This window comes from Haliotis rufescens, unplaced genomic scaffold, assembly GCF_023055435.1.
Source record: "Haliotis rufescens isolate VD_foot unplaced genomic scaffold, xgHalRufe1.0.p SCAF_7, whole genome shotgun sequence".
NCBI lineage: Eukaryota > Metazoa > Mollusca > Gastropoda > Lepetellida > Haliotidae > Haliotis > Haliotis rufescens.
The window spans coordinates 38,675,989-38,691,000 of NW_025964361.1; the positions used below are offsets into that span (position 1 = coordinate 38,675,989).

Below are 15,012 nucleotides of genomic sequence, written 5' to 3' on the forward strand. Positions count from 1 at the left end.
ACCATCCCATCCATTAAGTGCTAAGATCACTGTGTGGAACGGGGCCTCGACCATCCCCTCCATTAAGTGCTAAAATCACCGTGTGAAACGGGGCCTTGACCATCCCATCTATTATGTGCTAAGATCACTGCGTGGAACGGGGCCTTGACCATCCCATCTATTAAGTGCTAAGATCACTGCGTGGAACGGGGCCTTGACCATCCCATCTATTAAGTGCTAAGATCACTGTGTGGAACGGGGACTTGACCATCCCATCCATTAAGTGCTAAGATCACTGTGTGGAACGGGGACTTGACCATCCCATCTATTAAGTGCTAAGATCACTGCGTGGAAAGGGGACTTGACCATCCCATCTATTAAGTGCTAAGATCACTGAGTGGAACGGGGCCTTGACCATCCCATCTATTAAGTGCTAAGATCACTGCGTGGAACGGGGCCTTGACCATCCCTTCTATTAAGTGCTAAGATCACTGTGTGGAACGGGGACTTGACCATCCCATCCATTAAGTGCTAAGATCACTGTGTGGAACGGGGACTTGACCATCCCATCTATTAAGTGCTAAGATCACTGCGTGGAAAGGGGACTTGACCATCCCATCTATTAAGTGCTAAGATCACTGTGTGGAACGGGGACTTGACCATCCCATCTATTAAGTGCTAAGATCACTGCGTGGAAAGGGGACTTGACCATCCCATCCATTAAGTGCTAAGATCACTGTGTGGAACGGGGCCTCGACCATCCCATCCATTAAGTGCTAAGATCACTGCGTGGAACGGGGTCTTGACCATCCCATCCATTAAGTGCTAAGATCACTGTGTGGAACGGGGCCTCGACCATCCCCTCCATTAAGTGCTAAGATCACTGTGTGAAACGGGGACTTGACCATCCCATCTATTAAGTGCTAAGATCACTGCGTGGAAAGGGGACTTGACCATCCCATCTATTAAGTGCTAAGATCACTGAGTGGAACGGGGCCTTGACCATCCCATCTATTAAGTGCTAAGATCACTGCGTGGAACGGGGCCTTGACCATCCCTTCTATTAAGTGCTAAGATCACTGTGTGGAACGGGGACTTGACCATCCCATCCATTAAGTGCTAAGATCACTGTGTGGAACGGGGACTTGACCATCCCATCTATTAAGTGCTAAGATCACTGCGTGGAAAGGGGACTTGACCATCCCATCTATTAAGTGCTAAGATCACTGTGTGGAACGGGGACTTGACCATCCCATCTATTAAGTGCTAAGATCACTGCGTGGAAAGGGGACTTGACCATCCCATCCATTAAGTGCTAAGATCACTGCGTGGAACGGGGACTTGACCATCCCATCCATTAAGTGCTAAGATCACTGTGTGGAACGGTGCCTCGACCATCCCATCTATTAAGTGCAAAGATCACTGCGTGGAACGGGGCCTCGACCATCCAATCTATTAAGTGCTAAGATCACTGTGTGGAACGGGGACTTGACCATCCCATCTATTAAGTGCTAAGATCACTGCGTGGAACGGGGACTTGACCATCCCATCCATTAAGTGCTAAGATCACTGTGTGGAACGGGGACTTGACCATCCCATCTATTAAGTGCTAAGATCACTGTGTGGAACGGGGACTTGACCATCCCATCTATTAAGTGCTAAGATCACCGTGTGAAACGGTCCTTATCCATCCAATCTATTAAGTGCTAAGATCACCGTGTGGAACGGGGCCTTGACCATCCCATCCATTAAGTGCTAAGATCACTACGTGGAACGGGGACTTGACCATCCCATCCATTAAGTGCTAAGATCACTGTGTGGAACGGGGACTTGACCATCCCATCTATTAAGTGCTAAGATCACTGCGTGGAAAGGGGACTTGACCATCCCATCCATTAAGTGCTAAGATCACTGTGTGGAAAGGGGCCTTGACCATCCCATCTATTAAGTGCTAAGATCACTGTGTGGAACGGGGACTTGACCATCCCATCCATTAAGTGCTAAGATCACCGTGTGAAACGGTCCTTATCCATCCAATCTATTAAGTGCTAAGATCACCGTGTGGAACGGGGCCTTGACCATCCCATCCATTAAGTGCTAAGATCACTACGTGGAACGGGGACTTGACCATCCCATCCATTAAGTGCTAAGATCACTGTGTGGAACGGGGACTTGACCATCCCATCTATTAAGTGCTAAGATCACTGCGTGGAAAGGGGACTTGACCATCCCATCCATTAAGTGCTAAGATCACTGTGTGGAAAAGGGCCTTGACCATCCCATCTATTAAGTGCTAAGATCACCGTGTGAAACGGGGACTTGACCATCCCATCCATTAAGTGCTAAGATCACTGCGTGGAACGGGGACTTGACCATCCCATCTATTAAGTGCTAAGATCACTGTGTGGAACGGGGCCTTGACCATCCCATCCATTAAGTGCTAAGATCACTGTGTGGAACGGGGCCTTGACCATCCCCTCCATTAAGTGCTAAGATCACAGTGTGGAACGGGGACTTGACCATCCCATCCATTAAGTGCTAAGATCTCTGTGTGGAATGAGGCCTTGACCATACCATCCATTAAGTGCTAAGATCACTGTGTGGAACGGGGACTTGACCAGCCAATCTATTAAGTCGCCTGGTACAAGCATAGGTTGCTGGGGACCTAATTTAGTCCAGAATCCTCACTGGCACAATCAAAAGATACTTGATTGTGCCACTCGGCCATACTCATGGTGCCCTAGTGGATCAAACAGAAACATGACACGGGACTGCTTGTAGCAATATTTATTACAGTCTGCAACATGAACATTGGCACGTGTAGGACATAGCGTTGCCACGGAGACCTGCAGGTGTGTACTGAAAAAATATCATCCAATAAACCCATGCATACATCAGAAAACATGCCCGTGTACAAAAATATACAGGCAAATAATATTTTAGGCCATTCCAAAAAATTATCTTCGTCTGATAGCACTGCTGTTACGTGATCAAACAACGACTGGAAGCTTACATGAAATGGGGAAATATGCTGACAGCTGACTCCCACAATCTTAGATATCGGGACATACGCCATGATTTCAAATTACACAATGTGACCATTTGTTTTGAAGTCTTTCTGCTTACATAACATGAAGCATGGAAAGAACCCATTTGATCAATGTTGAGTTGAAACATGTCAAAGGTTTCACGCTGAAACCGTCTTGGATCATCAACCTTGGTATCTGTGACCCCATTCAAACAAAACTTAACAAAAGATTCTGCAGGACGCACTAGTGTTAAACACTTCAAATATCAAACATTGTCAAATTATGGAATTATTTATTACTGGGTCAATTGTTTTTTCAGTTTAAATTTTGAAGACATTTCCCATGGTGTAAGATCCTTATCCCAATTGGAGACAAAAATCTTGGTTAATTTTCTGGCTTTGTCCATCAAGTCACCTACATATAGAGAAATAATCCCCACCCAGAAATCAATGAACATATTATATAGCATCCTGTATAATTTTCAAAAGCATAAAACAACAATAAAAAAAAAAGAATATTGGTCCAAATCAACACAAATAATTGATTAACCTGTAGTTTTCAAAAGTTATTATTTATCTATGGCACGATGGGTTTCAGGACGGTGTTTCATTACCCAAAATGACATCGACTTTTTCGAACTGAACGCTGAATAAAAACACAAAGAAAATTGGTAATTGACTAGGATCTAATTCATGAAAGTGAACGAAATAGCTTTCTAAAAATCAAGACAAAAGGAGTCAATTGAATGTCACATATGGTACATCTCACCATCCTACAGACCTCGTGACTCACTTGTCAATGGCACTGTGGGAATATACTGTCACCGGAGGGACTATGGAGTAGACACTTTCATTATAAGATGGACAAGACAACTTTTTCTTCGCAGCTGAAGAAAATAATCAAAGAAGACATCTGAACCAGATAACTTGAAATAATTTTCAGCCAAAGCACTAAGTTGAATTAATCGATCAAGGCTGTCCAAATAAATAAAAACAAACCTACCAGAGTATTCTCTCTTTCAAACCTTTTTCTCACAACAAACAATAACTTATAATGAAGGGACTTGGAATTCCTTTGCCTATTTCAACATGGAAGTGGATAACAAGAAACGGTAATTCTCAATAAACACCAATGAACAATGACTTGCCTGAAATGATCAAACCATTAATACTTGAAACAGATCATCATTATAATTGTAACATTAAGCTAATTATGCACCATAGTACAATAATACAACATGGCTTTAAACACACATTCCTTACAACTTTTGAAATCGGTATCGGTTGATTAAACATTCACCAAACTCACTCTACCAATTCTGGTTCAAACTGACACACAACCATTTAGTTGTAATTTTCACCATGAACATCAAACTAGCATACAACAACAAGCATATTCATTCACAGGATACAAGCTTAATGACCAGTAAATACGGGGCATATCACATACAGACATAAGGCAAACCTCTTCCTGAAGTGAGCCTCCAGAACATGGTCCACATGCATACTGATAGTGTACTGGTGACGGAAATGGTTTTACATGAAGTAGCAAATGTCACCTCAAATTCAGTTATCTATTTTATTAATTTTTTCTTTCAATGATTTTTTCCTGTACTCAAAAGGCACAGGTTGATGTTCTTGCTAAGAAAATATTTGTTTTTTGGAAAAAGTCATTACGTCAACTGTTTTGTAAATATTTCCTTGGTGAACCACCTGCTGACCTGGCTATGCATATAACAAAAGCAACCACACTGCTTTGAGAGTAGAGAGATATTAGCCAATCAGCAGGATTGTTGCAATAAGCCACAGAAAATGTGGTGGTGCATTTTTGCTTGACCTGGTAGACGGGTCCTAATTCTGGACCAAGGCAGTGATTGCAAAGTTGATGTTTTCTGGATCCCGGTCCATGAACTTCCGCAGGACCTTGGCTGTGTCCTGCAACATTTAAAGTATATAAAACGTCAAGGCCAGAGAATAATCAGTTTCAATTACCTGCTGAAACATTTGATTCCGTGTTTGTTGTTCAACGCTGCACTCAACATTATGGCAGCTCTATGATGGCAAGGCGTGGATAGTCAAGTCTGGACCAGACAATCCAGTAATTGACATCATGAACATCAGTCTAGGCAATAAGTGAGTGAGTGAGTATGGTTTTACGCCGCTTTTAGCAATATTCCAGCAATATCACGGAGGGGGACACCAGAAATGGGCTTCACACATTGTACCCATGTTGGGAATCGAACCCGGGGCTTCGGCGTGACGAGCGAACGCTTTAACCACTAGGCTACCCGACCGCCCCCTAGGCAATAAGGATTAGGTTAACAAACAGAGAAATTTAAAATGTCCACATAATTATTATTTTTGCTTCACAGGACCTTAAAGATGGTCGCTTGGCAATATTCTATTTGAAACATAGTGGGTAAAAAAACTCATTTTGCGGGCAGTGGGGTGTGAAACCAGTAAAGGGCTTAACACATTTTATCCATGTTTGGAGCTGAACCAGGGACTTCGGCAGGACAATTGGGCGTTTTAACCACAAGGCTACCCCACCGCCCCCTTGAACAGTGAACACCTGATCCATTTCATTACCACTTACTACCAGCATATTTTGCTGGGGACAAATTCCATCCAAGAATCCTCATGGGCCAAATCACAAGTACACACTCTTGTGGCAAACAGGTAACTATACTTTTCAAATTATTCTTCCACAACATCACTTCTTGTTTTTAAGGTCAGTGGATAGGTAAACTAATAGAAAAAAAATGTATTGTCTCACACAATAAATCAAAAACACTTGGCAACTAGGCTAGGAATTACTTGAAGATTGAGGACTAATCAAGATTACATATATGCGACAAATGTCGTGCTTGTTGACGCAGGACTATGAATGGAGACAGCTGGTGGCTCCCATGCTCCATATGACTTTCAGGAGCCTTCAATGGAGGTCAGCTGGGAAAGTCAGGACTGAGACACCTGATCACATTTCACCGTTACTTGTCAAAGTAAAAATTAACGATTCTTTGAATAGTTTTTTTCTTAGATCACAGCAAGTAATGCTGAGGTGAAACGTGGCAAGATAATTGCATTCATATGGTGCAAGCGTGCGTGTGCGTGTGCTTGCACTAGGCTGGTTTTATAGTGCTGTCCCTCTGAGATACCATGCCACAGTTCAACATGAATAACAAACTCATACTGTATACCAACTCCGAGGCGACCAGTTCTTTGTTTTAGCCCCTTAATACCATCTTTTAAGGTCTTTTTGTATGACTTCATGTTTTCCACTTCAGCACAAGAAAGGTGCTGACAAACCATGGTTTATTATCGGGACAAATCTGGGATTCAAATTCAGAATCAGCTACCCTTACACAGCACCCCAAACACCCATCAAATTGAAGCAACGACTAATGTGAAATGAAATATTATCAAAAACCAAATATGCATAAACCGACAGTCCTCTATTAGTTTGTTTGTTTGTTGTTTAATGCCGCATTCATATTCCAGCTATATGACGGTAGTCTGTAAATAATCGAGTCTGGACCAGACAATCCAGTGATTGACATCATGAGCAACAATCCATGCAATTGAGTGAGTGAGTGAATGTGGTTTTACGCCGCTTTTAGCAACATTCCAGCAATATCACTGCGGGAGACACCAGAAATGGGCTTCACACATTGTACCCATGTGGGGAAATCAACCCAGGTCTTCAGCGTGACGAGCGAACACTTTAACCACTCAGCTACCCCATTGCGCCCACATGAATTATGAAGAACTACAAGTTATGTACAATAACATAGCGTGTACAATAACATAACCTTGCCAGTTCACGACATCATGCATGTCCCTTACTATCACATGACACAATGCAACACAATGCAACACAATGCAACACAATACAGCACAACAAGAGCCAAGGATTCCTACACAGAAGACAGAAAAAGCATTCACTAATATTGCTTGTCACTTCCTCAGTGAAAATTCTTAAATAGCAACAACGTTGAATGGCTTGACCTTTCCTGTGTACATTCTGCATACACATATGCAGAGTTCAAAAGTAAATAGGTGCAGGCAAGTACAAAACTTAGTCGGGGTGTGCTGAGCAATGTAGCTGGCTCTCCTCGGAGATATTGTTGTTTGTTAGTTGCAGGACCCCACATGAGGCCAACAGCGTACACACTGTCTCATATTAACACAGGAAAGACTGCCGGTAAACAGGTGTGCAGTGTACCTGAGGAAGTGAGTGAGTGAGTGAGTGAGTGAGTGAGTTAGGTTTAATGCTGCTCTGATTAGTATGTCATGGTGTGTCATGAGGAAAGAGGAAAGTGATGTAGGTCTTAGATGTTTACCACTCTGGTGAAACCCATGGTAAGGGGTTTGGTGTTGATAAACAAATATTCTCATCCGGCGGAATTTGTGATTAGTGAGGATCATAGGATTCTGTCACACCTAAGGGATGCAACTCTGCCAAGTGAATTGTGACACCTAGGAAGACAACTAAGGGTACAATTACTGAAGGAAAACAAATCACAAAACTGCAAAATTAGAGAGTGATTTGATTATCATTCTCTGTATGGACCACTTCTTTCACATTAAACTTTGTAGTGAGTGAGTGAGTATGGTTTTACACGACTTGTAGCAATATTCCAGCAATATCATGGAGGGGGACACCAGAAATGGGCTTCACACATTGAAACCATGTCGGGAATCGAACATGGGTCTTTGGCGTGAAGGGTGAACACTTTAACCACAAGGCTACCCAGCCGCCCTATTAAACTTTGTAAGTGATCATATGAATTGATAAAAATTCCAATGACAAGTTCCAACATTTCATGAGTACAATTCAAACTGAAGAAGACATGTTTATTAATTTCTTTTAACGTGTTAACCACTAGACCACCCGACCTCCCCTGCAAATTGAGAAACCAAATTCTTTGCAAAACTATTCTGAAGAACACCGAAAAGCAACACATGCTGTTTGACATTATTGTTCATACTGCTGAACTGGTAGTTGCTGCTGATGTCCACGAGCGCCGAACCCCAAGACCACTTAAGGTTTTGCATTCGTGTGTATGGTCTTTAATAACCATGAAACACAGAAAGCTATCTTTAGGATAAACTAAACTCCCACAGTCCTTGAAACAAGATCTTTTTGAGATGGCATCTTCACTGGCTAGGCTGCAAGAGTGAGTTGGGTTTAACGCCGCTTTTAACAGTATTACAGTTATATCACGGCGTGTCAGCTTAATGTGGGAGGAAAGCCTGAAGTGATGCAGGTCTCAGACGTTTACCACTTTGGTGAAACCCATGAGCACGGGTATGGTGCTGACAAACCTAGAAACATAATCGGGGCGAACTGGGATTCAAACCCACAGTCATAGGTTTCCGGCATGCCTAAGAGACGCAACTTTGCACAGCGAATTACAGCGCTTTAGACGACTTGACCACACGTGCCCCCCCTAGACTGTAAGAAAGACGGCATGATTGGCATTGTCACGCATTGTCACGCATGGTTATTTCAGGTGAAAAAACGAGCCATACATATCCACTGTCCGTGAAACATTTCGGACAGCATAAATGTGTATTTGCAAGTTTCACGTTGGAACAGTTTTTCATCAGACCTGACTCTATTGACATTTTCAGCAGACATGCTCTGACACCTCTAAAAGGAATGACAGAGGCCAAACTGGAAATTGCTGTCTGCTGCGTATGCAAAGCTGTCTGGTCTGGTACTTCTACTAATTTTTGGTAAACCTTTATTACATACTTTCCCTGTGGGAAATGAGAGACTGAATGCTGTAAATGCCAGGCAACGGAATAAAGCCACACTACTAGTCTAGACCCATCTTCCCAAGGCGACTGCCTCCGTGGTCTAGTGGTTGAGCGTACGCCCGGAGAGCGGAATATCTGGGGTTCAATCCATGGCCGTGTCATACCAAGACGTTAAAAGATGGTACTTGTTGTTTCCCTGTCTGGTGCTCGGTATTATGGGGTTAAAACAACGACTGGTCGGCTTGGAGTTAGTATACTGGATGGGGTATTCATGTTAACAGCGACCTGGTATCTCAGTGGGCGAGCACTACAAAATCTGCATAAGTGCGCACTAGAACAAGCGAGCGTGCGCGGACACTCGCACGAACACACTATCACGTTGCTATATAAGTGCAAAAATCTTGGACGTGATGTTAAACCCCATTTCACCTCACCTCACCTCTACCTGAGGCAAGGGAGTTAACTCATAATAAAAGTCCAGTTTCCACCCTTACCTAGGCTGGAATTTCTGAGTTTTATTTTGGCTGGACTAATGAGTCTATGCATTGTTCCAGCATCCCCACCCCCCCACCCCCCTCCCCCCCAAAATCGAAAAACAAAATCAACATCCTGTTTGTTCAGATTTCGGTCTACTTTGGTTTGAAAGCATGTGTACTGACAACTGGGCATCGACAGATATTTTCCAAATCCTTCCATGTTTTTAATCAACATGCTCAGGTTTTTTACAGATTAACTTGATCAGAACATCTTGACTCGGCACGACCATTTGGTTTGATGTAAATGCAAGAGATACGAGAGTGGTATCTGATTGGTCAATCATGTCAATAGGAGGGACATAACTCCTAATAGCAACGATATTTCAGTAAGGGTGGTAACTGGACTTTTAGAGTTAGTTAACTCCTTTGCCTCAGGGAGATGGTCCAAACCAGACATTTATTTGTTTCTTTCTGTCTTATTTAACCTGGGATTTATCTAGGATTTCAAGATAAGTGAAAATTGGGTAACAATTGTAATTTTGTTCAATAAAGTCCTGACAAGTCCATATTATCTTAAAATCAGGAGCATTTAAATATTTCATTCAATGCCAAATTGTAAAACTAAACATTAAAGCCTCTTCTTGTTTATTAGTCCTAAAATCAGTAAAAGGCAAGTCACCTCTATAAGGCAATAAGATATATTACAGTAAACTACGCTTATAACAAACCGACGGATATAATGACCTTATTTTTTTGTCCCGGCCACTGCTGTATATATGCTTATAACGAACTACGGTTATAACAAACTAAAATTAGTGGCCAGTTTGAGCTCGTTATAACCGTAGTTTACTGTACTACTATAATAGTGCCACTTGTGAAATCTTTAATTCCACTTTGGGAATTTTTACTGACATTTGCTTCACACTTTGGACAGGTCCAGACATATCCTTGTTAACTCCAAACACTCAGCAATTTTCCATAAATATGATTGCGGCCTGTAAACAATTGCGTCCAGTGACTGATATTATAAAATGTCCCATACAGTTGGAGTATGATGGCAAGCAATCAACAAACTCACCACTTACAACCAGCATAGGTTGCTGGGGACCATTCTAACCCGGAATCCCCAACTGGCCTGGACCAGCATAGGTTGCTGGGGACCATTCTAACCCGGAATCCCCAACTGGCCTGGACCAGCATAGGTTGCTGGGGACCATTCTAACCCGGAATCCCCAACTGGCCTGGACCAGCATAGGTTGCTGGGGACCATTCTAACCCGGAATCCCCAACTGGCCTGGACCAGCATAGGTTGCTGGGGACCATTCTAACCCGGAATCCCCAACTGGCCTGGACCAGCATAGGTTGCTGGGGACCATTCTAACCCGGATTCCCCAACTGGCCTGGACCAGCATAGGTTGCTGGGGACCATTCTAACCCGGATTCCCCAACTGGCCTGGACCAGCATAGGTTGCTGGGGACCATTCTAACCCGGAATCCCCAACTGGCTTGGAGCAGACAAAACGTTGGTTGATAGCATGAGCAATGATAACTCCAAGTGACTGTCACAAGAAGAGGTGAGTGGGATCTATTGAACGTATTTTATATCAGTGGTGTAAGGGAGATAACTCTTTGTCAGACGTGTTGCAATGCCTCAAGATTATCACCACAGTAGGGACCTGGTCAAAACTTTGGTGTCAAATCTTAATTCCTTCAAATTAACCTGATTCATCAGTGTTTTATATACATGTAACTAAACTCAGAAAAAACAATTTCTTATTTTTTATACAAAATCATTGTCTGTCAGGGCGAGTTGAGAGAAAAAACCAGTTAATACAGCCCACAAGCTCTTAGCACCACTGTCAATGTAAAGCAATAGGATTTGCCAGGCATACGCTGTTAGGAGCTGTCATTAGGTTGGGTTTTGCATCACCAACTCTAGTGGCATGTCCCAGTATTACAAGGAATTCAACATTTTTAGAGTGAGTGAGTGAGTGAGTTGGTTTTAACGCCCCTTTTAACAGTATTCAAATTATATCGTGGCGTGTCAGCTTAATGTGGAAGGAAAGCCCGAAGTGATGCAGGTCTCAGACGTTTACCACTTCGGTGAAACCGACAAGCACGGGTATGGTGCTGACAAACCTAGAAACATAATTGGGGCGAACTGGGATTCGAACTCACAATCATAGGTTTCTGGCGTGCCCAAGGGACCCAACTCTGCACAGCGAATCGCGGCGCCTTAGACGACTGAGCCACCCGTGCCCCCCAACATTTTTAGAATTATTGAATATGTCTCAAAACTTGAGGAATTAAATTTTTGATCCTACATTTAACTTTTGAACTGTTCCCTAAGCAACACGACATTGTCGGTGATATCCTCATCTAAATAAGTTTTAACAGTACCACAAGGGATATATGTGGTTTTATGTGTCCCACGTTAGGTTTTATACCATGAGCTGGGGGTGATACAACAAATTAATCTTGCCTCTACTATTGTAAAAGAATTAAAACAAATGGGAAATTGATAGAAAACAGCTGTTCGATTGAGCTGAGGTGAACTGGTGCCAATGTCATGTGACTTTCACGACTCATGAACAACGTGCTGCTTGTTGCTTCATTGCGGGGCCCCTTTCAGAAATTCATTTGCAGCCTCTTTTCTTCCTGGCGGGGTATCAGGGATTTATTCTCCTGCTCAGACATTTATTTCCCTCCCAGGCGGGATATGAAGTATTTTGTCAAGATCACATGAACCAATCAGATCAGTGACAATGAGGTAAGATAAAATCTTATCAATGCTCTGGAAAATGAAAGAAATCAACACAACATGAACAGGAGAGCAAGCTGCATGTGAGGTGAGGTGAAATGGGGTTTAACGTCGCGTCCAAGATTATTGCACTTATATAGCGACGTGCATGCACGTGTATGTGTGTGTGTGGCTGCTTGTACTAGTCCGGACTGATGCCGATTTATAGTGCTAGCTCACTGAGATACTGTGCCGCAGTTTAACATGAATACCCCACTCAGACACAGTATACTGACTCCGAGCCGACCAGTCCTTGTTTTAGCCCCTTAATGCCGAGCGCCAGACAGGGTAACAACAAGTACAATCTTTTAACGTCTTTTTGTATGACGCGGCCCGGGATCGAACCCTGGACCTTCCGCTCTCCGGGCGGACGCTCTACCACTAGACCACGGAGGCGGTCCCGAGCTGCATGTAAGAAGGGTGTTGACCTATGATCAGCTGTGTGTTCAAACAGCTGGGGTGTGTTCAAACATGTGATGACTCATGAAGATCCGGGGTAGAATAAGTTTTCAACAACCCATGCTTGCTGTAAAAGCGACTATGCTTGTCGTAAGAGGCGACTATGTAAGAGGATCGGGTGGTCAGGATTGCTGACTTGGTTCATGCATGTCATCCTATCCTAATTGCGTGGATCGATGCTCATGATATCTTTCACTGGTTTGTCTGGTCCAGACTTGATAATTTTCAGACCACCGTTATATAGCTGCAATATTGCTGAGTGCAGCAACAACAACAACAACATCAAACAGGTGACACTCCTACTGACTGGCATGCCGTGCAGTTAATATATTGTCCCAATGGAAATAGCTGTAAAATACGCATTCTGTTTACCCACACAAACCTTAATCTATAACTTGCCCTGACAAGTGTAGCTTTCCTCAGTGAATTAACATGGTAATAACAGCAGGTCAATTAAGGTGATATCATCTCAGATTTGGTTACAGACCCACTGACCCTAAAAAAATTAAAACTGGGTGGAATATAACCCTGAAAGTGCTATTTTTGTACAGCAATAAGTAAAACTGCCAGACAATAAACATTCGAAGGCTTAAATGACAAGAATTGTTCTAAAACTAAACAAAAATTTGAAATACAAGTTTTGTTTTATTCCCCCTCCATCCCCCCCCCTCGACTACAGACCAGGAGTAAACAATCAAGCAAAAGGCCACGTGTAACTAGCCATACTCAGTCAGGAGAAAATATAGATTTCATTTTTACAGATAAAATTATATCACCCTGTTAATTCTCACTTCAATGCACTCTGTTTACCCAGCAGTGATATGGGTACCCAATAGGAAGAGAAGGTCATGTGGCCTTCTAGTGCCTTACAGACAGCCTGGGTTGTATACTCCCCAGGGAGCAGTGAACACTGATTCACGGACCTGGATAATAATGTAGCGCTGTGAGCAAGCTTTAGGGTGTTGATCTGATGCCTTATAATTACTTACTTGCAGGAGGGTCTCTGGTGTTGAATCAGAGTGTCTGATTGGTCCATCCTTACGCCCGTCTGAAAACAACGATATCATATTATATATGAATCCATAAAATTTCATTTCATATGAAATGGTTACAAAATACAATATACAAAGAAGAAAACATGGACCCATCTTAAAACAGTGTTTGACACTGACCAAAATGGTCCACAGGACCAGAACCAAACAAAATCTGGTCCTGTTGGATCTCCACTAGACACAATGGTGCTCAGAGTTTACTTTCGGTCTAGCTCTGATTTCAAAAGTCATACAACTTAAATTACTTTGTTCATCCCAAAATAGCACTAGACCACCGTACCACCAATTATTTAATTTTACTGGTCCTTAAGCAAATATACTAGACTCGGACCAGCAGACCAGTGTTAGTGTCGAAAAATGAATTGGATTTGAAAGAACAAGCTAATACTCTTTTGAGAATTCAGATTACCAAAGTGATTGAGAGCAGGGTTTGACATGATGCAAAATTGTGCGTCCAGTATGCACGAATGTCTAGAATGGATGCAGGAAAAAATATATAGTAATATTAACTGTACAAAATTCTTGGCAAGAAATATAAAGGTCCTTTAATAAATGGAATGATTAAATCTTACAACACAGTACACTTCACCATTTCACTACAGGACCAGACAAACCAGTGATTGATATCAGGAGCATCGATCCACGCAATTGGGATATGATGACATGCATCAACCAAGTCAGCAATCCTGACCACCCGATCCCGTTAGTCGCCTCTTACGACAACCAAAGTCGTCTGTTACGGCAAGCATGGGTTGCTGAAGACCTATTCTACCCCGGGTACTTCACAGTTCCATTGGGTAATTACGCAGGATGTTGCTATACTATTGGGTTTAAAAAAATTCATCAAGTGCTATCTTTTAACGTCTATTCTTATGATGCGGCCGGGGATTAAATCCCCGACCTTCTGCTCTCCGGGTGAAAGCAGCTTGTATATTAATGGATTGTACCATTGTAGGCTTAGAGCCAACATTCAGAGCTCCAGATAAGCTGCATATCTGCGTAAAGTACGCATCAGAAATGCAGAAATATGCAGTAAAATAAAATCAAAGTGTATCAAATACGCAACGAACATTACAGATACGCTACAAAATAAAACTTGTGCATATCATCAAAATATTGTGAAGTAACCCTGCGTATTCGATAAGCAGATCAGCAACTTATTTTGAAATTATAAACGGGCATTCCGTCAACCTTGCCAAAGTCCACGATGACAGTTACATCATGATTATTTGCCATCACACTTTCTTGTTGAAGTATCGTGGTATTTTTGAGTCCTATAAAGCTCTCGAACCCACACGAAACCAGTTTGCAGGGCCTAGATGAATAGTGTTTTTAAATATTAAACTTAAATACCCACATGTGTAAAAACTAGTGCATAACAGAAATTGGAATACCCAGATAGAATTACTGAGACCCAATGATTTTTAAATGCATGGGTAAAATACCCACAAC

At 42.5% G+C, this 15,012-nt stretch overlaps 1 protein-coding gene across 1 annotated transcript in view; it reads right to left on the reverse strand.

The window, feature by feature from the left end:
• Positions 1-2,751: 2,751 nt before the first annotated feature.
• The window catches only part of LOC124144172 (ubiquitin carboxyl-terminal hydrolase-like), a 29,319-nt gene continuing 17,058 nt past the window's right edge, over positions 2,752-15,012 (reverse strand). The window contains exons 8-9 of the mRNA XM_046513442.2: positions 13,498-13,556; positions 2,752-4,942 (exon numbers count right to left, since the gene is read on the reverse strand). Coding sequence (XP_046369398.1) covers positions 4,859-4,942; positions 13,498-13,556 — 143 coding nt within the window. The 3' untranslated portion in view covers positions 2,752-4,858. The remainder of the gene's footprint in view (positions 4,943-13,497; positions 13,557-15,012) is intronic.